Below are 26,285 nucleotides of genomic sequence, written 5' to 3'. Positions count from 1 at the left end.
CTAGCTATCTATCGCTGGGCTATGCCGTCCAATCCTTGCTAAAATATTATTTAGAAAATATAAACAGATACCCGTCTCCGCCGTTCCCGTTTTTGTCCTTCTGGGTAAAAAAAAACATCGAAATAAACCACCTACCATTAAAATTTGAGAATACAGAACAAAATGTTATGATGTGTCTGATTTATTTGTGAATTATTTTTTACAAACCAGCTGTATTTGTAATTTCCCACCTGTCGTAACATATAACACTATAGTTATGTCTGCAAAAGTAGCTGCTTACTTTTCCAAGTTAACCCAATGGAGACTTGTTGCTATGGTAACCAGATCGACCGACCCAGATTCCAGAAAATACAATTGTTCAGCAGAAGACACTACGGTCTTCAAATTTCTCATACCCTTTGGCATTTCATTTATTTGATCCTCACTGATATCTGTACCTATAACCTAAAAACAAAAATTCAACTGTTCGGTCGATAGAATAATGTAAGAGCGAAAAAAATATTTCAATCATTTATTAAACAAGGTACATTTTGTTTAATGATCTTATATTCAGTGCATTTTCAAACTCATTTTAATGAATTATATATATATATATATATATATATATATATATATATATATATATATATATATATATATATATATATATATATATATATATATATATATATATATATTATGGGGGGTATATATCTGTCACCTGACATCCGTCAAAAAGACAGAACAATAAAAGAAATGTAAAATTACGACTTTTCCAAAGTATTTAGTCAAGGGTAGAGTGCTCTGCCCTGTTCCACAACACACATCAACAGCCAACTGCTGGTCACATGGGAGACAATCCGGTCGCTCTAGGTGGTAGCTCATTATTTTATCGTACACTTCTAGAGGGTAGCTTGGTCTAAACCCCGCGTACATCTTGGCGAAGGTCTTCCCTGTGTGTAGGCTTTGAAGATAGTCATCGCTTTCGTTCGACATACTCTAACTGAAAACGTGCAAACATGTGTTTCATTTTTAAATGTATCATTTTTAAAAATAAAATATAACCAAATATAATAACAAGTTAACCTTGTTGTAAAACAACATTTGTTATGCCAACTCAAATAATCTTTTAATGATTAATTTTTTTTAATCATTTTAATTATGCGGACGCAGAATTGTGAAAAAAAGCTGTTATATTTTAGAATAGCTTCTCTTGAAAACTCTTGTTTGTCGTCCGTACATGACGTCACACGCCTAGGTAGAGACAGCGTAGCGTCACGTTGTCTTAATCCCACGAATTGATAAACTAACTAATTACTAAATAGTTTTTTTTTTACAGTGGTTGCGATACTTCTAACAAAATGTATACTTTTGTGCAATTTGTCAAAAGATTGTGAAATATATCGTTGTTCTAATTAAATTGCCCTATAGTTTGACGATGTATGTCGTGTAGTAGACTGCCGTATTTGTAAATTGGTCAATAGTGCTATTTGACTAAAGGTCGGAAACATGTTAACTAGTGAGGGTAATGCTTGCTATTCTTTGAAGTTTACAGAGTAGGGCAGTCATAATAAAACTTTAAAGCCCGCTCAACAATCTAGAGGAAAAATAACTGATTATTCAATCAGTTCCAATGTATAGAACGTAATTTGTGTAGGTGCGGCAAAAAAGAAGTGGATGTAGGTAGGGTCAACTTGTGATGCGTGTTTATTCGATCAACCCAAATAGGCCTACACGTGTTTCGCTTAATCAACTTTGTGTGACGCTTTTCAATTAAAAGGTAGATCTAATAATAACTCGTATATTCTGTTTGAATAATTGACTGTTAATCATGGATTGAAATAAAAAGTTCAGGTGTATTTTTGATGCTGGCATATCCTAAAAAGAGTTAAAAGATTTGCCAAGAAGAAGTCGTTATAGAGTGGAGTCAATTAAAAAGTAATGCAGATCTGCACTTGAAAGCGGAGGTCTAGCTCTAGGAGTTAAAGACAATTGAAGCAACTAAAAAGGCTCACTCTTGACTTTTTTGGCCAAACAAACATCTGTATCTACACCTACGATTTGGCAAATGAAATACCAAAAAAGTCATTAAAATCAGATGAAAAAGTGATCGATGCTCATAACGTCTGTTATTTCAAACCTTCTACCAACAAACTATCAACATCTAAGCAGGCTACAGTCCAGATAAACTTACAATCAGAGATTGAGATTTTGAATTCCGATCTAGTCGGCTTGTATTAGCGACAAACTCGCGAAATGTTAACGCATGAACAGAACACGAAGCAGAAAAAAAGACTGATTTGGAAAAAATCTAAAGAGGAAGATATCTGATCAAATAAGATCTCAGAAAGCTCGAAATGAAAAGAAAACTGAATGCTTTGTTTGAAGAGAATCTGGGGCTACGCGCCAATTTGAAATATTAGATCTAATCATAACAGGCCAAATATTGAAGATCAATCTTCTTTATTGAAAACTATCATAAACATTGTTATGCATGGATCAGCATCACACAAGAGGAGGCAGAACGAAGTCTACAGGACTATTAAAACATTAGATCAGCTAACTGATCAGTTAAAACAGGATGGGTTTATAATTAGTAGAAGTGGGCTGTAGCCTACCTTTGACTGTTGCCAAAACGTACTTCTTCTCTTGAAGGACAACGACATGTATCGATATTCCTAGTAAAACTGATAAGAGCGCAAAGCCGTGCAAATCATATAGATCTCTTGTTTACAATGGCAACAATGCATCACCTAGAAGAGTTAGTTTCAAGGCTACGACTGAATGAGGTATGCTTTATAAGTAAAGATAACAAGGCACGCGTTCCGCTTGGGTTGACAACATCTAACAAAACAGAGTAAACCTAGACAGACCGCGGCCTTATATAACCTAAACCCTTTTAAAGTATTTGAATAACATCGACTAGTTGCAGATGAGATATAACCTTGATATTTAGAATGGAGATAACTCTAGTGTCGTAGGCACCCAGAAAAATACAGATTCTTAGAAATGTCACATTAAGGGTTAAAAATTGAACATTTTTACTTCTCTATTTAAATTATTAAACATGACGCAGCAGCGAAAATAATTAAAACTTTTATTTTACCCTTTCTTTAAATACACACACAAATTTAAAAAAAAAATTATTTAAAAAAATTCCATTAAAATGTATACTAAATAGTTTTCAAATGGGTGCGAAAATTAATGAAAAGAAACAAGTTTACAGCTCAACAATATCTAATTAATAAAGGGATAAAACAGATTTAGAAATGGAACTTTTAATTTCCCAAACTATCTGATTGCACACAAAAGTAGTGGATAATAATAACATGCAGATAAGAGAAAATTTTTTTAAAAACTTATATTAAACAGTTTTAAAAGAGGTGTAAAGATTAAATCACGCATAAAAATTGATATTTGGTAGGAGGTAATTGACCTGGGGACTAATGACAAGTTGGGGTAGAAGTGGCTAACGTTTTACAACCAGATAAAGCATGTCACATTTCGGATAAATTTAAGATTGAATTTCGATTGAACTCTATTTTTAAGTTGGTATTGATTATTTTTATCAATTCTGAGCATATTATTTTTACATCTAATAAGTATATTCTAAGTATATACTATATATAAATATATATATATATATATATATATATATATATATATATATATATATATATATATATATATATATATATATAATTATTTTTTTCATAAAATAAAATCAAATATACAGGCAAATTGTTTTAACATTTATAACCGCAAATTTAAACTTATATTATTTCGACCAATTAAAAAGTTGTTTTAAGGCTTACTTGTCAGAAGAAATTTTTTTAACAATGATTTACTGCTCTTAGAAATAATGTACCTGTAAAAATATAAACACTGTACAATTAAATATCCTTTTTTCGAAATACGTGTAGGTTTAACAAAACTGTTTTATATTCTGTCTACCTTCGATAACAACGCAGCATATATATATATATATATATATATATATATATATATATATATATATATATATATATATATATATATATATTTATTTATATATATATATTTATAAGAGAACGCACTTATAAGCTTCCACACGCACCTTTGAACAAGCGTAACAGCTTAGATTAAAATATTCAACATGCTAATTGTAACAATGTCACCATACCATGACATGATGTCGGGCAACTTTGACACAAAGAATGTAGGCCTATAAGTAAAAAGGTTTTACAGCACCTGTTTCCGACATATAACGTCATGTGATACAGCAGACATATTACATATACATTACGTCAATCTACGCGGAAGTATTCCTGGTTCAGGTGCACGAAAATGTGTTTGCGAAGATGTACCTTTAAGAGTAATTGTTCGTGCATATTATTACGCACGTGTATCTTGTGTACGTGTGTGTTTACAGGAAATAATTTGTTATTGGGTGTTGCCAGACTCTTTGCTCCTATCCATAGAAACAGAGAGACAGACTGAGAGACAGAGATACAGAGAGACACAGAGACAGAGAGACAGAGAGACAGAGAGACAGAGAGACAGAGACAGAGAGACAGAGAGACAGAGAGACAGAGAGACAGAGAGACAGACAGAGAGACAGACAGACAGACAGAGAGACAGACAGAGAGACAGAGAGACAGAGAGACAGAGAGACAGAGAGACAGAGAGACAGACAGACAGACAGAGAGACAGACAGACAGACAGACAGACAGACAGACAGACAGACAGACAGACAGACAGACAGACAGACAGACAGACAGACAGACAGACAGACAGACAGACAGACAGACAGACAGACAGACAGACAGACAGACAGACAGACAGACAGACAGACAGACAGACAGACAGACAGACAGACAGACAGACAGACAGACAGACAGACAGACAGACAGACAGACAGACAGACAGACAGACAGACAGACAGACAGACAGACAGACAGACAGACAGACAGACAGACAGACAGACAGACAGACAGACAGACAGACAGACAGACAGACAGACAGACAGACAGACAGACAGACAGACAGACAGACAGACAGACAGACAGACAGACAGACAGACAGACAGACAGACAGACAGACAGACAGACAGACAGACAGACAGACAGACAGACAGACAGACAGACAGACAGACAGACAGACAGACAGACAGACAGACAGACAGACAGACAGACAGACAGACAGACAGACGGACGGACGGACGGACGGACGGACGGACGGACGGACGGACGGACGGACGGACGGACGGACGGACGGACGGACGGACGGACGGACGGACGGACGGACGGACGGACGGACGGACGGACGGACAGACAGTTTGTAAATTTATGCTTTTTTTGGTTTTAACAGTCTATGCTTATAATTTTTGGTATTTAACTATAATAGTTTTAGTTTTAAGCATCATCAAACTTGAATAAATACAATATACGCATTACTTAATTAACATATTAATACTATTTTTTTCGACGCTGAAAATAATGTATTTTTAAAAAAATACCGCTTTATATTAAAAAGCAAATAATTAGACTTTTAAAGGGAGGCGACTAATAATACATCAACTGTGTTATTCTTTTTAAGATAGCCGCCCTTGTAATTCTTCTTTTTACTTTTTACTTTCTCATATAAAGAAAGTCTTGTAATCATGCAAAAAAAAATCGAGATTTTTACAATTCTCGACGTTTTACACCTCACTGATACGGAAAAACAAAATTTTGCAATCTTGTCCGTATGTCTGTGTGTCTGTCTGTGTGTATGTGTGTCTGTCTGTCTGTGTGTAAACACGATAACTTGAGTACCATTACAGCTAGGTTGATGAAATTTAATAAATAAGTATTTTATCAAAATCGTAGATCCTGATCAACTTTTGATCGATTTCCGATAACCGGAAGTGGTACTTTTTCTACTTTGAATTTTTCAAAAGCCTATAACTTGAGTACTATTTCAGATAGATAAATGAAATTTCACATGCAAGTAAAAAATCTAATTCTCTACGTTCCTGCAAATTTTGAGTAATTTCAGTTGACCGGAAGTACTAATTTACGCTATTTCCGATTTCTCAAAAAAAGGCATGTAAATTTATAAAGAACTAATAATATTAATATTAATGCACTATTATGCACATTCATTTGGCGTTCACTTGGTGAGCAATTCTTTTTTCTACGAGATTTTATTCTATTCTAAAAACTTTGAGTATTTTGGAGTTCCCAACCCCTGTTGTTTTATATAAGAATATTCGAGAAAGTTTAGGGGAGATCACTCCAGGTTTATTTTGTACTGAGTATATAAAAAGTACTGTAAATGTGAACACGAATCATATAAAATTTTGACAGTTTTTACAAGCTTTCATTTAACTAGCTTCCTCTTTCTGTCATAATTTTGTCGGTCGTCATAGATCGAAACTGATGAATTAAATATTTCGAGCTTTTCTAAATGACTCATTCGTTTCAAACTTGGCGCGTAGGTTAAGACCCGTTGACAATGCAATTTGACATCAAATTTGACGGAATTGTATGCCTAATTAATTTTTGTTGAATTCATTAATGTTTTCTACACTAAGTACTGTAACCTACTATAATTCCTCACTATTATACGCGCATTTTCATGCTTATTTTTGCTCAATGTTTTTAGTCATACAACTCTATTGTAAACACAAATTCGTAATAATTAGGGAAAGTATTAAATAGATAATATTGAACACACGCTTTTTAAAAATAGTTATTCAAATACTTGGGTATTATTATATGTTTACATTTAATTGATTTAATTTCTCCTTTTAAGTTCATTATTACTTAACAGCTTGTTATTAAAAAAAATTTATGCATCTTTTTTTACATTTTTACACCTAAGTAAATCATAAACTAATTAATGGGGACTTATTTAAATCGAGAAAAAATGCTTAATCCAGATTTATTAAAATCTCGGTTTTCACTCGTAATTAAGTCGGAAAATCTGTGGGTTTTTTTTGTAAATTTGTCCGTGTGTGTTTCTGTCTGTCTGCAGACATGATAACTTCTGTACCGTTTCACATAGATTGTCGAAATTTCATGCCTACTAGGTATTATATAATTTTTTTTAGTATATTATCAACTTTTATTTTACTCTATTTTCATGTGTAGACTATAACTTGAGTAATGTTCCATGTAGTGTGTATATAAGTGCAATATCTTATATTTGGATTGCCTCTATTTCTATGTTATAAAATACCGAAAATTTAGATATTTGCCTAAAATTATTCTTTGGCATTTATCAAATTTGAAAACATTTCGGGGGAACGAAAGTATTACTTTACGCTATTTTCGATTGCTGAAAACAGATTAGTGCAGATCTTCCGTTTTATTTAAATTATCTAAGCGTATGATAAAAATGAAATATTTTTTTACACATCATTTGTTCTAAAAACTAGTCGAGTCTTTAGATAGGTTGATTTTTCACCAATTAAAGAAAAAAATTTAAACCCACAGAATTGTTTAAAGTTTTAATGCTTTGTTATTATATATTAATCAGGGTGAATACATTTTTTTTTTACTTTGAGATTTTGATCGATTTAATGATATTAATGATTTAACTAAAGCAAATACAATAAAAAATAATAACTGTATTTATTTTCAAATCTATTCTTGGGCAATCTTATGAGTTAAATTAATTGTTTGAAAGAGGAATAAAAATTAAAACAAATTTTTGGATCAATAACACACTTGAAGTCCTAATTAAAATACATTTTTCCAATATATCATAATATATTACAATTTTATTTTTCTAGTTATGTAATCAAATAAATATTTATGTCAAAATATGACAACAGAAATATATAGTTGAATATAGTAGTAGTAAAATGGAAAAATAATGACCACAAAATACTAGTTATTTATTCCGCAAATATTATTTTATTAACTGGGGCGTGGCGGCAAACGCGTGGAAGTAGGTTGCAACGGCATGCCAATTTTGGTAGACAGAAAAATCCGCGGAGGCCAACAAAATGGGAAAGAATTTCTTCTGGTTGCCGCCTTTTGTTTTAGGGCACAAAAAGAAAAATGTTACTCTTTATGCTATATGTAGTTGTTTTTTGTGAATTTTTTTTGTTGACAAGACGTTGTAAATGTTAAAATGTCTAGTATTAGGTTAAATTTATGTAATTTCAGACGATCTTTTATTATGTTTTTTTTTTAATTTGTGGTTTCAATGACTGAAGTCAAAAATGATAATTGTTGTATCAGAAATTCCTCATGCATTGAACAGATACAAATCGTATTGTTGCAACATTTTTAAAGAAAAATTACACCTTCTTTACTTGAAGATCCACAAACCATCAATAATTTTAATATTTTTAAGATTCACAAAATACTTAAGTACAACAGACAAAACTCTATATTTCTAGGATTCTTTAAACTAAAAATAAAAAAAAACACACCATTTACACCTATTTGAAGATCGAAAAATGATCACTAACTAATCAACAAAAGCTTAGTTACTCGTTTCTCCCTAAAACCATGAACACATTCCACTGCGTCCCGACACGGATGTTGTCTTCTGTGTCACTGTATCCAAATCTCAAAGCCAGACTGTGAATGTAAAATACAATAGTCCATAAAACTATTTGATATCTCATTCAGCATCTTTATATATTGTGCACCTATAAAACAATACTTTTGAATAGCTATCTGGTTTACGGAAACCGAAAACTTAAGATTTTTCTATACAAATTTTGCTGATTGCTTACGACTTCTCAATTTCCTCCAATATATTTGATTTCGGGAATTCCCTTAAATACAGGTTAACGTCATGATACGACGCGATGTATCCTACGTATTGTTTTAGTGGCATCTCTGATGTAATCTTAATGCCGTCATATCTGTGGACAAAATGAATTTTAATTTATAGAAAAGAACAACGCATTTATTTTAGTCATTTTCTAACAAATTACACTTTTCCCGGAAAAATGCGAAAATAAAATCTGCGCTAATAAAAAATAAATTCATGTAACAATATAATCTCTGACTGTCTCACATTTCGAGGGGAAAGGTTTGATCATTCTAGATTGTAATATGGACATTGTTTGTTAAAGTCTTTATATTATCGATTCAAAAAATAAATTCCCTCGCGTACTTTCTGTGCACAATTTTCTGTTGCACATTTTGCCTCTACGCATTAAAATCTTCACCGAATCGAAAATGTTTTATTGGTTAATAAACCACTAAACACTCAACCATAAACAACTGTTTACTGCCGTAGATTGTTGTGTATCAGAACATTATACATAAACGTATATACCTTTTAATTTGAATAAATGGAAATTGTGTTGCCCCATATTTACTATCTATAATGTCTAGTCTTGAAGTCAAATATTTGCCAAACACGTTCTGTCGCACCTAAGGATAGTTTGAAAAAGAAGTAATTGAAATTCTCAAATCTTAAATAAATACATATACACATTTTTCAAAATTATAATTATTTTGGCCTTAAGCGAGTCTACAGATCGAAAATGCTCATGTTTATCAAAGGATTTTCCATTCTCAGTTAGCTACTAGATAATGATATGCCTACATTGACTTACATCTTTCATATACGCTTCTGCCTCGTGGTTGGATAGTTTGTCAAAGAAGTAGCTGTAGGCGGCAAAAGTTCCACCTGGCTTTAACACACGCCTTACCTCAGCAAAAAATCTGGAATTGTTGTTATGTACGTAAAAGTTTTACATTTTTTTTAACTGCGAAATTATATTGGATTCAAACATAAAAAAGTGTACAGAGAAATATATTTAATACCGTCTCAACTTTTAAACCCCCTCCCCCTCTCTGTCTCACCGAAATACATTTTAGCAGTCACATTTAATCGGAAAAAACATCTGATTGAAACTATAATTTTTTTAGAAGGTTTCTGTTTTATGTGTAAAATATTTGTAATTTCCCACCCATTATAACAAGATTTACAACTGCAAACATGTCTGCCACAGTAGCAGCTTACTTTTCCTGGTTCACCCAGTGCAGGCCTGTTGCTATGGTAACCAGATCAACAGACCCAGATTCCAGAAAGTACAAATCTTCAGCGTATGACACTGCAGTCTCCAAATTCCTTACATCCTTTGGCAGTTCACCAACTTTGTCCTCGCTGATATCCGTACCTATAACCTAAACACAAAAATTCAGACATTTGGTCGATATAATATGTTAGAGCGGCCAGAAATGATTATATTAAAACAAAAAAATAATTCTTCGTTGTTATTTTAGATTATTTAAAGAACGTATTATCAAGGTTATATATATATATATATATATATATATATATATATATATATATATATATATATATATATATATATATATATATATATATATATATATATATATATATACTAGGCATACTGCCTGGCTTCGCTTAGGTTTTAAAAAAAAACTTTTGAGAATATGAAAGCCTAATTAATTAGAATATGGCTATTTTTATTTTTATTTTTTTTTTTATAGGTAGAAACGTTTATTAGAGGTTTACACCAGTTACAGGTAGCAACTTACCAGGTATATGTAGAATCCATTAAACTAAATATATATTTGTCCTTTTTTTTCGCCTCAGGCATGTAATTTACAGCGACAGTTTGCCTTGCATGTTCGCTTTAGTAACACAGTTGTCATCATCGACTTGTGAGGACTGATTCAGATTTACAATAGAAATACTTCTTTCTTACTTGTAGACGACTTTCATTCATTTAAAATAGTTTACATATACATAGATCTAATACAAAACTTCTAAATATAAAAAAAATCAATTAAAAAACATGAAAATGCAAATGTGTATTTAAATGATGATTCAAGTTTTTTTTTCCATTGGCGTGGTGGGCTGAGTGGTGGGGGTGGGCGTGGGGATTCGGAATTTTACGTAGAGCTGAAATAAATTTGGGATTACAAAGTATTAAAATGATACAAATTTTAAGCAAACGGAAAAGTTATGTTATTACAATGAGACACATCAAAGCAAACGTTCAAACTTCTATATCTATAGCAGTCCTCAAACTTTTAAAAAAATTCATTTGTTTTAAACATTATAAAAAGTAATAATAATTTGTTAAAAAGTTTTACACAGCATCAAAAAACATGAACATCAATTGCATATATAGTAATTAAATCGAGAAAATAAAATGGCCTAAGAATTAGACTAAATTAAGTTGTGCAAACTTGATTTCTCTTGACTGTTTGTTTTCTGTGCTCCATACTTAGCTGCGTAGTAAAAAGCTCACATTGCAGCCACCCATGGACAGAAATAGAAACGACCGTGGGAGGAGGGTCTCTGTAATACTCATACTGATCTATCATTCAAAAATTTTTCATTGACACTAATTTGACCCCTGGCGATGAGGGCACGCTAACTTGATATATCGACCAGTCTGGTTAAGTGGGGGGAAGTGTGTGTGTTCGGAGGGGGGGGGGGGTGAGGTGTGTCTCTCTTTCCACCATTCAGATTGTGCACTTTAAAAACATTTATATATTGATGATTGTTTTTTCTTTTTTTAAATATTCCGGGCTATCCTGCCCTGTTTATCCGTGTATGTACTTTTAATTTTGTGTTTGTCTGATGCACAAAGTATACTGGTTCCTCTGCAGTTGAAACCAGTACTGTGCAGTGAGTTATTGATAACGATGTATGCATCTAGTTTGTTTGCTTCTTCTGTAGTTCCAATGTTAGTTTCCTGTAAAAGTAAAATGTCAATTTTTTGGATATTTATTTTGTTGTTTATGTAATGTGTTTTGTCCCTTGCCCCCCCCCTGATGTTCAATTTTGCAAGAATTAGCGTGTACTGTTTGAGGTTATCTTTCGAACATCTGTTTCTGGAGGGCTGGATGGTGGTGGTCTTTTAACGCCAAACTTTCCAGCCGCTGGTTTTCTATCCCATTGTGACGTGGGTAATTACTGTGGGTAATTGTTTTTTATTTGAACTTATTCCTTGACTATATGACAGTTGATCTGATACATTTGTTGCTGATATAGGACTTTGTGAGCTGTTTTTCAAATTTATTTTAGCATTTTTTCTTGATCCCCATCTTTTACTCTGGAATTATCTTGTCGCTATTGTCTCCATGCTTGGCGTCTACGGTGGTTTCTGTTACGCTCTCGTTAACTTGTTGTGATGTTGCAGTAGTATGATGTGTTTCAGTTTGGACATCTATTCCAAAGGCATCTTCTACCTCTCTACGCCTTGCTTCTCTAAGCATTTTATTTTGTCTTTCTCCGTCAATATCATAGCTGTCCCAATGCTGATTGGTCTATTCCAGGGGTCTCCAAACTACGGCCCGCGGGCCGGATGCGGCCCGCGAGGTCCTCTCGTCCGGCCCGCGGAGAACTTTTTGTCCACGGAGAAAACGTTTGTTGGTGATGGCTGAGGAACTTTGCTCAGAAAAATCAAAGACATGCCTGGAAGAAACTGGCCCCCGAACAGAAATTTGATAGTTAATGCGGCCCTCGGACTGAAGTTTGGAGACCCCTGGTCTATTCTCTTAAATTTTGGTGTAGAGTCCTGTCTGCTTATAGATTTTAGAATTGCCATTCTATCATCGTTGCTTGTCTTGGAAGGCAGCCATTTCAGCATGCCCCTTTGACCAGATTTATCCGCGTGGGTTATTGATATTTTCTGTACTATGTATCTGGATGTTACCCCAGGGGGCAAATATCTGTGAAATTCTTTTTGGTGCATTTTCTCATATAATTCCTTAAATCTATTGGTGACATACCATTTACGCAGTGTCCCGTAGTTATACAGACCTTCAAGTTTAGCTAAAGATAGGCTACATAACATACATACCTCTCTTTTTAGTTCGTCAGCTGTTATGGTAGCCAAAGCAAAGCCCTCTTCTATAAAAAATATCTACAGTTTTTGGCACAAGTCCTGCCAAGCCAAACTTAGGCAAGAATAGCCGTTTAATGAATTTTTCTTACATAGTTGTGCGTGAGGCCCACCCGGAGTTTGGAACACAAAAAAGAAATTTTAAAAAAAAAAAGGAAAAAGTACTTACAATGTATAAAATGTGATTAAAACACACACACACACACACACAATATTTCTAATAGAAATACATAGAATCACAGGCCAAATCAAACAGTTAAAGATTGTAATGTCCCTTTATTAAGAATTTAAAAAAAGTTAATTCGAACTACAGAGGTTCCATGAATAGTATAACTCAAATTTTATATTACACATTGACTTTTAAAATTAATTTCTATAATTTTATTAGTATACATTTATTAATTTATAACACAGATTTTACTGAAATGAATGCAATTCTCCGTCTTTTTCTGTTTGTGTTTAAAAAAGTATAAAATTATTTGATAAATATATTTTAATAAGCTACTTCCCTTGTAAGTGTATGAATGACGTAGTTTTTGTTTACATTTTTTCAAAAACAGTTTCTATGCTTACATAAGAAAATACGGCATCTGGAAAAATTTGACGACCATAATGTTTTTTTCTAACGGGAATAAGGTTTTTGGTCCCCTCCAGAAAAGGTCAACGACATCACAAAATATCGGGGGAAAGTTCGGCAATTTTTTTATATATATAGCTTATGTAAGGAGAATTTCACTAGTGGTCTATTTTTAGCACTCGCCGTGCGAGAATAGGCTGAACGATAATTTATCAAAAAGGCCGATTCATTTTTACAGCTCTATAAAAAAAATGAGCCAGATGTTCAGAGCCAAAGTTCAGATAAATTGTTCTGAAAATAATAATCGTATTTCACCAAATTAGTAATGTTTATATAGGGAATTTGAACCGTTCAGTACTAAAGCCGTTCAGGAATTTTCCCGAAGATAACGCCTACTGTAAAGTGACCATCGCGGGTATTTCTACGACCTCAGGAGTTATGGATGGGGGGGGGGGGAATATACTTTTTATTACTTTGTTTTGGTGTTGGGAAAAAAATACATAGTTAGCGGGGATTGATCAAGTGTACTTTTGTAAGTATTTTAAATACTGCCTTTTATTTATTTTATACACTGAACGTACTGTTTGCTTATTATTATTTTTAATCAAAGCCAGTTGAAGTAACAAAAGACCTCTTTATTCGGGAACGGGAATTCCCGCAGGTTATTAATTATGTCTTTTTTGCGTATTCGTTTTCGTCTGTCCTTTTTAGCACGGATGGGAATTCTATTTTGTTGGTCGCATTAGAAAAATCTTTTATATACACCTGCACCAAACTACAAGAAGATATTCCATTTTATATACTACTAGCCGTCCTGGTTTGTGTTTGTGTTGTGTATATGTTGTGTTGTGTTTGTGTTTTTGTTGGTTTATGTTGTGTTTATGTTGTTTTTGTGTTTGTGTTGTGTTGTGTTTGTGTTTGTGTTGTGTTTGTGTTGTGTTTGTGTTTGTGTTTGTGTTTGTGTTGTGTTTTTGTTGTGTTTGTGTTGTGTTTGTGTTGTGTTTGTGTTGTGTTTGTGTTGTGTCTGTGTTGTGTTTGTGTTGTGTTTGTGTTGTGTTTGTGTTGTGTTGTGTTTGTGTTGTGTTTGTGTTGCGTTTGTGTTGCGTTTGTGTTTGTGTTGTGTTTGAGTTGAGTTTCTGTTTTGCTTGTGTTGTGTTTGTGTTGCGTTTGTGTTGTGTTTGTGTTGTGTTGTGTTTGTGTTGTGTTGTGTTTGTGTTGTGTTTGTGTTGCGTTTGTGTTGCGTTTGTGTTTGTGTTGTGTTTGAGTTGAGTTTCTGTTTTGCTTGTGTTGTGTTTGTGTTGCGTTTGTGTTGTGTTTGTGTTGTGTTGTGTTGTGTTGTGTTGTTTTTGTGTTATGTTGTTTTGTTTTGTGTTTGTGTTGTGTTGTGTTTGTGTTGTGTTTGTGCTGGTGTTTCTTTTGTGCTTGTGTTTAGTTTTGTTGTGTTCTTAAGTTGGTACATTTAAAAACGATTCACATTGGCGGTGACGTATATATGTATATAAATATATATATATATATATATATATATATATATATATATATATATATATATATATATATATATATATATATATATATATATATATATATATATATATATATATATACTATATATATATATATATATATATATATATATATATATATATATATATATATATATATATATATATATATATATATATATATATATATATATATATATATATATATACACTTGCTGTATGTTATTGCTTCGCTATGATGTAAAATAAATTAAAAGGAGTACTCTGAAGATATAAGAAAAAACACACAATGTAGGCCGACAAAACAAAACAAGTTTTCAGTCTACACAAATTTACAAAGAAATTATAAAAACAAGACAATAAAAACAATGAACGCAACAAAATATGTTTTGTAATCCTTGTAAAAAAACGATTTGACATAATGATTCCTAGAATATTAATTATGACAAACGAACTAGGGGAAATAATCACTTTCTTAATATAAATATGTATATTTCTACAAAAGTAATTGAACATGTTAAATAGGATCAATAATTACTATAACAAGTAACATAGTAGCTTAACAATATTAGATTTTACAAAAATATGTTGTCTACAATAGGCATTAAATATATTAAATATAGTGTCATCATAAATACTAAAATATTACAGCATAATGAAAGTTTTTTAAAATCAGAGTTTGAATCTATTAGAAAAACTAAATCTAATATGTTTAACATTCTGAATAATTGCTTATATATAACTAAAAAAAAAAAAAATATATATATATATATATAACTAAAACTTTGGTCTTATAGTACAGATCATTCATATTTTTAATTAGCTACTGTTTATTGTTTTCTTTAAAGATCACGTTTTAACTAATGATATGGTATGGGTTAGATCACTGTATTGATCAAACATCTCTTTAATAGAAATTGCAAAAATATTTTTACAGAGTTTTACCTATTTCGAAAGCTATGATTTTGTCGGCATGGTACTTTGGTTCCTCATTACGCGTTTTCCCAAATGTTCATAACAGATCAGTTCGATGGGTTTGGGGGGGGGGTGTTTTAACTTCATTCACAAAAGTCCGGTCACTTTAGGTCAATTATCCTATACCCAGCGTATACCTAGGTGTGACATTAATGTCGCTCTACACAATTAAGGTCTTTCATGTTTTATGTGTTGAAGTGGGGGAAGGGGGGGGGGGGGGGGGGAACCAAATCAGAGTGAACATAGTGTCAGTTTTTAGATGACTGTTCTAAAATAAATAAACAATTATACATATATACTGATTCAGAAATAGATTTAAATAAGTAACAGTCGTAATATGACAGTTAATTTTTTTTTTACAGAGAGTTGTAATTTCCCCCATCCTTATCCCCCCCCCCCCCACTGCAGTTGACATATGGCATATCTCAACCTTTACAAGTAACTAAATATAGAGCCATATAGACCTAAATATATACATATAAAAGCAAAGTAGGACTAGTTTATTTTATTTCTTTGTTTGTTTCTCACACATAATAGATTGGCTACTTGCTGGTACGCTGCAGGAAAATTGCTCTTGTCAAAGTTAGCTGTTCGCTCTCACTTTAACCTAAAAAATGCATAAAAACGTTTTAATAACAAGCTTTTATGTAATAATGCACTAAAAAGTAGAAAATAAATTATAGACTACTATTTAAATAACTATAAAGAAAAGCGTGGGTGTCTTCCTTAACATTAGTACAGGTATCCAATAGATACTAAAGTGGCCCACGCTTTTTTAATAGTTATTTAAATAGTAGTCTATAATTTATTTTCTACTTTTAGTGCTTTATTACATAAAAGCTTGTTATTAAAACGTTTTTTATGATTTTTTTTTCAGTACTTTACATGTTTTATTTACAATAGAGTTACATGACTAAAAACCTTTGCACGGCTATTGAATGTGATGGCGCAGCCATTGAACGTGATGGCGCAGCTATAGAACGTGATGACGCGTGTGGTGTGGTTGGATAGACATGCCTACTAATTCGGTCCAAATTTTAATTAATTCATAAAAAATTAATTAGGCATCCAATTAAGTCAAATTTAATTTCAGATTGCATTGTTTTCATGTCTTGACCCATGTGCCAAGTGTGAACCGTATCGTTCAAGTAGAAGTGTCCGAATTTTCGCTCCGGCGTTTCGATCTAGACAGACAGACTGTCGACAGAGGAATTGAGTTAAATAAAAGCTTGTTAAAATGAGAGCCATCTCAATAATCGAGTTTGAAGTGACCTAAAACTGACCTAGACTGACCGCGGCCTTACAATTCTTTACATTATTTAAGTGCTTGAATAAGTTCGACCACTTGCAGATGCGGCAAAAACTTTATATTTGGAAGGAGATAGTTCTTGCGCACACGCGCACGCACACACACAGTGTGGGATTGGGGGCGTGCAAAAACAAACAATTAAGAAGTGGTGTTGCGACCTAAGGCGATGTTACGTAACGTTACAGCAGTAGAAGATGCTTAAAAAAGATCTTGACATTACTCCCCTAACGTTAGGGGAAGGGGTAATTTTTACCAACGTAATTACTTTAAATTCTATTACAAACCCCCTCCCCCTACACTTTGTTACCTAAATTTTCAGGACATTATCTCGACTCAAATACTGCTGTAGAACACCGTGACGAGGACGATAACGGTAACGGCAAAGAGAACGGTAACTGCTACGGTAAGGGTAGTGGTGGTTATAGGATATCTATCTATATAATTATCTTCTTGCAGACGATAGAAAGCACCAAGCTCTAAGCGCGCTCCCTAACACCCCCACCCCTACATGGTCTGGTGAGCTGTTGTTCACGCTAAATGTTTACAATCGTAGAGCCGGGTTTAGTGACGGCTTTTAGGGGCAGATAACTTAGTTTGAAATGATTGTAAACTTAGGGGAGGTAACTAAGAGGAGGCTGCTTTCACTGGGGGGTAGGGGTTGGGGAAAGGGGGGGGCGGAGTTTTCGTCCTTAACGAGCTACTGATAGTGTTTTAAAGCAAATATTTTCAGTGTCAGCATTGGTACAGTCGAATTCACAAATTATGAATTACTAAAAAGTAGAAAATAAACAACTAAATATAGCGGCGTATGATACGCCGCGGGTCGGCTCGTAGTAAAGATTAAAGATAAACATATGATGTTCCTTAGCAAAAGGGATAAGGATTTTGAGATGGTTATGGGGAAAAAGAGGGATAGGTGCTGGTATTATATGTATTGTGTGGTGCGGTAATTACATAGTGTGGTAATTGAGAGGAAATAATTGATCTGAAGGTTAATGACCGGGTGGGGGTAAATGTTGCTAACGTCTTACACTCAGATAAGCATGAAACATAAGGGATTAAATTATATATATATATATATATATATATATATATATATATATATATATATATATATATATATATATATATATATATATATATATATATATATATATATATATATATATATATATATATATATATATATATATATATATATATATATATATATATATATATATATATATATATATATATATATATATATATATATACATATAAAGCAAAGTGGTCAGGTGCCCGATAGGGCACTTCATGGCGCCGCAGGTGCGTCAAATTTGGCACGATGGTGCCTTGGGGCAATAGAACACGAGGGCCGGTGACGGTTGGCCGAAACGTCTACAAGGAGGGGGTCAAAACTGACCTCGACTGACCGGCGCCTTATATGGGCTATATTACGAAAAAAAATTTCCTCCGACGACCCCACTTAAAATTTTGTGAGGTGGTAGGAGAACGCCTCGGGGTGTCACAAAAAACTCGCCATGTCCGGGAAAGTTCGTTAAATGGGTCAAAACTGACCAGTCGTATTTCCCTAATAATCTTTGTATTTTATGGGAAAAACAGAGGGTGATTTCAAAACGGATTTTAGGGCACTTACCGTCTTTACATCTGGCTAATGTTTTGCATGCTCTTAGGTAAATGGCTTGACCTTTAGGGAAAACTGTCGGTTTCACTCAAAGCCCTCGACGAGGGCTAAAATTGACCGCAAGTGAAATTCTCTTTATATGAGCTCTATTACGAAAAAAAATTCCTCCGACGACCCCCCTTGAAATTTTGTGAGGTGGTAGGAGAACGCCTTGGGGTGTCACAAAAAACTTGCCATGTCCGGGAAAATTCGTTAAATGGGTCAAAACTGACCAGTCGTATTACCCTATATAATCTTTGTATTTTATGGGAAAAACAGAGGGTGATTTCAAAACGGATTTTAGGGCACTTACCGTCTTTACATCTGGCTAACTTTTTGCATGCTCTTAGGTAAATGGATTGACCTTTAGAGAAAACTGTCGGTTTCACTCAAAGCCCTCGAAGAGGGCTAAAAAGTGACCGCGAGTGAAATTCTCATTATACGAGATTTGGTCATTTGGTCTATGAACAGGGGAAGTAACTTTTTAATGTAATAATTTTTAAAAATTTTGTATTCTCTTTTCAAGAAAAAAAACAAAAATCATAGAGTATAGCATTGTTTTAAATAAATATTTTGTTATAAATTAAGTTTTGCATTGTACTGAAATTGTAAAAATTAATTGCGAAAGTAATTTATTATAATATTTGATTGATACTATTGAGAAACCCCTTGCAGTTCTAATAACCGTGCGAGTAATAAGTTTGCGAATATTCCATCAATATTTGGGTAGTATGAATTTACTCCACTGTATAAATTTAGGCCCTAAGCATTTAAGATAGCAGCCAATCACCTATTAATTAATTATTCAATTCCACAATTTTTTTGAAAACCTAAGCGAAGCTAGGCAGTATGCCTAGTATATATATATATATATATATATATATATATATATATATATATATATATATATATATATATATATATATATATATATATATATATATATATATACATACAATATTGTACCTAAAATAGACCATTCTATAAGAGAAAAGAGAAATGAGCTATAAGAGAAAACACGTAGCAGCTGCGGCACGCATGTTTGGCCAAGCGTTAAACGTTGGTTTTAAAATATCCAACACATTAATGGTAACAATGTCAATATGACATAACAGGCGTAGGGTCATAGTGACACGAAGGCTGAATATGTTAACCGATTTTACTGAAACTGTTTCCTGCACATCTGGCCAGTGACACGATTAACCAATAGGGCTGACAATTTACGCAGATGTAAGCCTGGTTCCGGTATACAAAAAAAGACTTGTGTGCGCACCTGTAACTGTAAGTACATATTGTTATGTACGTGTATCTTTCGTGTACGTTTCCATGTAGCCTATCCCCCTCTGTCTCCAAACTCTGATCTTCCCTGCCTTTCCCCATTTAACCACCCACGCACTACACATTCTCCCTATCTGCCCTTACAAATGACTACCTAAACCCCATCCACGAACTGCCCATACCCCTTCTGCTTACCCAATCTTTGCCCCATTACCCACCTTCTAGTCACCCAATCTTAGCCACAATGTCATTTAACTTTGCTATTCCATTCTGTTGTTCCTCATCTCTCTACCCTCCACCTTGCCCAATCCGTTAACCCTCCACCTTTCCCACTCCCCTATCCCTCCACTTTGCCAACCATGATTAGCCCTTCACTTTACCAAATCTCTCTACCCTCCACTTAGCTCAACATCTTTACCCCCACTTTATCCATCCCCCACCCCTCTACGTTTCCTCTACCTAACCCTTTTACCCCCAGATTGCCAAACCCCTATGCCTCCAATTTGCCGAACCCCTTTACCAACACTTTTCCCACCCCTCTACCCATTAACTTTTCCCACTCTTTTTACCCCTCCACTTTGCCCATCCTCTCAACATTCTACCTTTCCCAACACCTTTACCCCTACTTTGCCCACGTCCCTACCCATCCACTTCGCCCAACCCCTTTACCTTCCACTATGTCCAACCCCTTTTGACCCCACTTTTCCCAGCCCCTGTACCCATCCCCTTTGTCCACCCTTTTTATCCCTTCACATTGCCCAGCCCCTTTAGCCCCAACTTTGCCCAACCCGTTTAAACCCCCCGCCTACCTTGCCCACCCCCTACCATTCCACTCTACTTTACCCAATCCCTCTATCCTCCACCTTGCACGCCCCCACTCCTCTACTTTACCCAACCCCTCCACCATCCACTTTTCCCACCCCCTACCCTCCACTTTGCCCACCCTTTTTATGCGTAGAATACTACTTAATGCATTTTCGCTAATTCATTATTATACTTTCGTGCCAAAGATATATGAAGAAATAGTATGGTCAGCACTATGCCCAGCCGCCTTTGTTTTCACTAACATAAGTTTGGTACCTTCAGAGCTGGATGGACCCGGAGACGTTGTACTGACTAGAACTCAGATTCAAACTCATGACTTGCGGATTCGCATTCTAGTTCTCTACCGCTGGGCTATGCCGCCTCATCCACGCTTAAATTGTATTTAGAAAATATAAACAGAGACCCGTCTCCGCCCTTTCCTTTTTTTCTCCTTCGGGAAAAAAAACACGTCAAAACAAACCACTTAGTATTATCATTACAGAATACAGAACAAAATGTTATGAGGTGTCTGTTTTATTTGTGAATATTTTTTTTCAAACCAGCTGTATTTGTAAATTCCCACCCATCATAACATATAACACTATTGTTATATCTGCAAAAGTAGAAGCTCAATTTTCCAAGTTCCCCCAATGGAGACTTGTTGCTATGGTAACGAGATCTAACGAGTAGTTTTAATAAATATTAAAAGTGAACTCACGGGTGATGGGACAAATTCTACCATAGTTAAATCGCCGCTAAAAGTTGGGACTACAACAAGCTCTGCAGTTATGGGCCCGTTCGAGCAACATTTTTTTGGTATTTTGTTAAATAAAGCATACCTATTATCTTGTTTGTAGTGTCTATATAGTTTAAGAATATCCCTTTTTAAGGTGGTCGCCCATTAATGACGTCACACGCCTGGGGGGGGGGTCAGACTTTTGTGACAACTAGTGACGAGGGGGGGGGGGGGGTAGAGACAGTGTGTCGTCATAGGGGGTTTGACCACAGCGGAGCTTTGAGCATAGGGGGTTGACCGTAGTGGCTTTGACCACCGCGGGCCACAGAGAGAAGTTAACCATAATGTATAGATTTTAAAATAGAAATTAGAAACTGTTATTTGAATTTAAATTTATGGTATAATTAATACGATTTTATACATGTTTCCTTAGAGTCCATTAATAGAAATTAACATGTACTAAAAAAAAAAGTCAAGAACGATATTTTAGTCTCCACATAAAGGCTGGTGCTATGCCTCATAGAATTTATTTTAAATGTAAATCGAACACAAATAATCCGACATATTAAAAAGTTTCACAAATAAATAATGTAGATGTACTTGAAAATACATAAAAATAAAGAATAACAAAGGATAAAAATACATGCCAACAGTATAGTCAAAGAAGTGATACTTGTATGGTTTAGATGACTTGTATTTATACATGATTAATTAACATATTATTACATCATGCCGCAATTCAAAATATAATTACACAGCTTTTATAATTAATTCTTACCATATATGGACGAAGCGCTTGTAATCAAACGCCAGCTTTTGGACAAACCATCTGTGATCAGAGACCCTATATAGACATAACACATGTGAACAAAGACCTTATATGGATAAAACACCTGTGGTCAAAGGCGGACACAGCGCTTGTGATGAAACACCCATTGACAAACCATCTGTGATCAAAGACCCTCTGCTGAGAAAACACCTGTGGTCAAACCCCCTATGGTCAAAGCCCCGTTATGGTCAAAATGTATACTTTTATCTAAGTTGTCAAAAGATAGTGGTATACATCTTTTGTTCTAATTATATTGCTTACATCAGGGAAGCTTTCATCAGTTACACCTAAATCAGTGAAGCCTAGAGTAGTACTGCTTACATCAGCAACCGCGTAACACATATCCCCGACTGTATAGTTTTGTAAGTTCTAAGCAACGCCTTTAATTCTCACTCCTGCTAACATCTAGGATAACGTTTAAACTGAAAACTTTGTGAATAGAGGATGTTATTATTTACTGTTGTGGAGTATGTTTATGGGGATGGTAGGGAATAGGGAGGATGTTGGGTGAGGGGGGAGCATGGGTGAGTAAGATCTAGCAGAGGTAGTAAGCTGTGGATTTTGTGTGGATGGCGTGTGGGTGTGGCGGGGGGGGGGGGTTGTTGTGAAGCTGTTTGTGTGGGCAGGTTGGAGTTGTAGTAGAGGGGGAAATTAAACAAGAGATTCACTCATGATTTTTTTAAACTTTATTTAGTAACATTAATGAACACTAAACAGTAAATATAATTGATAAATTAGATACAAATAATGACCATTGATAGATTGATGAACGCTACACATAGATAACCCACCACAAACATATCGACCGGATCTTAAACAATACAAGAATGAGCTCTAAACTTTACTTTGCGATCAAATAAATAACAGTGATTGTTGGGATGCGACTTCTAGATTGGTTTGGACTTTACATAGGGTAGGTAAAAAGTTTATAGAATATAATGATTTTAATAGGATTGTAAAATTACTAAAGGTTTTTAGTTAAAATATCTATTAATAGGCATTCTGTCTAGCTTCGCAAACTTATTACGTGCAAAGTGATTAAAATTGCAAAGGCTATCTTAAAAGTTTAACTCCAATATTTTATTAAATTGGCTTTCGCTATTCGTTTTAACAATTTGATTAAGATACATAATTTAATTTATAAAAAAAAATTCTTATTTAAACGAATGCTGTACTTTTGGATTTTATGTTTTGTTTAAATAAGAAAATACGGCATCTGGACAAATACTGACACATCACATATAAGGAGAATTTCAATCGCGTTCATTTTTTAGCCCTCATCGAGAACTTACAGTCTGATCAAATTTTTTTCCATACGACCTATTCGTTTACATAGGAGCATGTAAAAAATTAGCCTGATATACCGACGGTAAAAACTCCAAAATCTGTGCTGCAATTACCTTCTATTTTTCAAACAAATTACAAAGATTTTATAAGAAAATACGACTGGTCATTTTTGAGCATTTTTACAGATTATTCCCAGATATAGCGTTTTTTTTTCTAACAACCCTCAGTTTTTTTCTACCAACTCAGAAAATATTGACGGGGATCGTTCGGTAAAAGATTTTTTTCTATATAGCTCTTATAAGGTGCCTGTCAGTCGAGGTCAGTTTTGAACCCCTCATTGTAGACTTTGCGGCCGACCGGCACCAATTTGAAAGCACCTGCGGCGCCGGGAAATACCCGATCAGGCAACCGACCACTTTGCTTTATATATATATATATATATATATATATATATATATATATATATATATATATATATATATATATATATATATATATATATATATATATATATATATATATATATATATATATATATATATATTTAAAAATGAGACGGCATTATTAACGTACTTCCTCTTAACTCCTACTATGAGAAGGTGGAAACGCTTCACCAAATATTGCGCGAAATCACTACGAGGCATACACGTCTTTAAAAAATGTTTTTGTGATAAGATATTTCTAAATAACTTTTTTTTATACAGAAATAAATAACGAAATATATTTAATAAGCATTTTAAAATGAAATACTGGTTCGATCTAAACCTAATATGGATAATTAATTTAAATGGATATGAATAGCGATACAAATATGGTGGTTGATGTTATTAGGGATAGGTAGAGGGATAGTTATATTAATAATATTTCCAATTTAATTTATTATGTCAATTTTTTAAATATGAATGTGCAATTCATGATAAAACTGTTGTCTAAATGTAGAGTTGAGCGTTAAGTAAACAAAAATATTACTGGCACAACAAATGGAGCTAAAGATAAAGGACAGCTCCCACATCAAAGTCGACAGGTTGACGTAGGCGCCTAAAAGTATACCAGGCAATAGGAGATACACTCCCGTGCTTGTAAGTCTGGGAACGTTACAAACTGTATGGATAATTGCAAGTTGAATCACGACTTTGACGAGGCGTCTTTCTCGGCCTGAAAGAGTGTCCGTACATTCGTTACCTTGAGCAGCTGAATATTTCCGGACTCTTGAAGTCGTTTTGAGAGAAAATACCATCCAGAAACTACAGAGTACTATCAACACTTGTGATGGCACAGACAGAATAACGCCAGCGACTATGTCTATAATCATTTCCCATTGCCCTCCTTGTTCCGTGTAAATCATCTGATATTGCAGTACGTAAACTAGGGAGCCATTTTGGTTTATTTTACCGAATGTCGATAGAGTCAAAGGTTCAAATACATAAATAGGAATAATTACACCAGCATGGATTATGTAGACTAATACTATCAAAACAATACATCTTGATTTCGTGAATACCTGCTTAACACGAAACGGTTGGGCAACACAAAAGCATCTTTCTATTGCGATGAGCGTAGTTATCCAACAGGAAGCTAAATATACAATATACATTGCCCAGCCTAATACAAAGTATCCCATTGACCATGGGTCGACTGGGGCGTCTGGGTAAAGGTAAGCCACGAGGTAAGACACACACCCCGCTAGTTGTAACACCGACACCACGAGATCTGTAAACGATAACGCCCAAAGTCCAACACTCATGCTGTCCTTGAGACCTAGTCTAGTGAAGACGAGCACATTGACGCTGTTGGACAAGACGCCTGCTAGAGATATCACCCCGTGGAGGATCGTACTTAATCCAAGCATTAGTTCCAGTCGCAGGGATTCCGATATCAGGAATTCTTTTGTCTCAGCAACGAATTTTCTGGATTCCTCGTCGAGATCTTTGGAGGCGTAGTCAACCATTGTTTTTGTATCTATTGGGAAATTATCTAGCTCACAGTACACTTGAAGAGCGAATTCTTGAATTATTAATCATCAATCCTAAAAGAAAGAATAAATTCTAGAAGTTAAAATTACAATTCTAACACAAAAGATGATTATAAGGTTGTTAAGCTAAAATGTTAACTATGGCTACTTACTAATCAAAACAAATTAGTAGCTGTAAGAATTGGTATCAGTCAGTACACCCTGTAAACGAAACAAATGAACAATTTTTCATTTTTTAAATATTTCATTATTGAAGACTATAATAATTTACACTAAATGGCTTTTAATTATTGTTGCATGGCTCGATCTCAAGAAAAATGATTGTAGATAAAACGTAACACAGACACAATGTATTACGGACAAATTATCTTAAGACAAAATCTTTTAGGAAAAATTATTTTAGAGAGATATATGATAGGATACATCATTTTTGAACAAATTATATTAGGACAAATTATTTTAGAACAAAGTATATTTGGACAATTTTTTTATTTTTTAGAGCAAAATATTTTAAGACACATTATTTTAGAACAAGTAGATCG

At 34.1% G+C, this 26,285-nt stretch overlaps 1 protein-coding gene across 1 annotated transcript; it reads right to left on the bottom strand.

Moving 5' to 3' along the window:
• Positions 1-7,488: 7,488 nt before the first annotated feature.
• LOC131927572 (uncharacterized) lies at positions 7,489-10,154 on the bottom strand. The gene is made up of 5 exons (XM_059283284.1): positions 9,940-10,154; positions 9,530-9,638; positions 9,247-9,344; positions 8,696-8,827; positions 7,489-8,537 (listed from the first exon to the last, which is right to left on the bottom strand). Exons 2-5 carry the CDS (start codon positions 9,536-9,538, stop codon positions 8,444-8,446), a joined length of 333 nt encoding a protein of 110 aa, XP_059139267.1. The 5' UTR covers positions 9,539-9,638; positions 9,940-10,154; the 3' UTR covers positions 7,489-8,443.
• Positions 10,155-26,285: the final 16,131 nt, after the last annotated feature.

The sequence above is a fragment of the Physella acuta genome, unplaced genomic scaffold (genome assembly GCF_028476545.2).
Source record: "Physella acuta isolate Inbredline_101_S28 unplaced genomic scaffold, ASM2847654v3 ptg001420l, whole genome shotgun sequence".
Lineage (NCBI taxonomy): Eukaryota > Metazoa > Mollusca > Gastropoda > Physidae > Physella > Physella acuta.
The sequence above is the reverse complement of the archived record's forward strand: the minus strand, read 5'-3'. Positions and strand labels throughout refer to the sequence as shown.

What these genes read in the sequence shown, in the direction of transcription:
- LOC131927572 (XM_059283284.1), bottom strand. An exon ending in CCATTTATTCAAATTAAAAG is followed by an intron (nt 8,828 to 9,246) that starts GTATATACGTTT and finishes TTTTGTCCACAG; the next exon opens with ATATGACGGCATTAAGATTA. An exon ending in TTGGAGGAAATTGAGAAGTC is followed by an intron (nt 8,538 to 8,695) that starts GTAAGCAATCAG and finishes TTACATTCACAG; the next exon opens with TCTGGCTTTGAGATTTGGAT.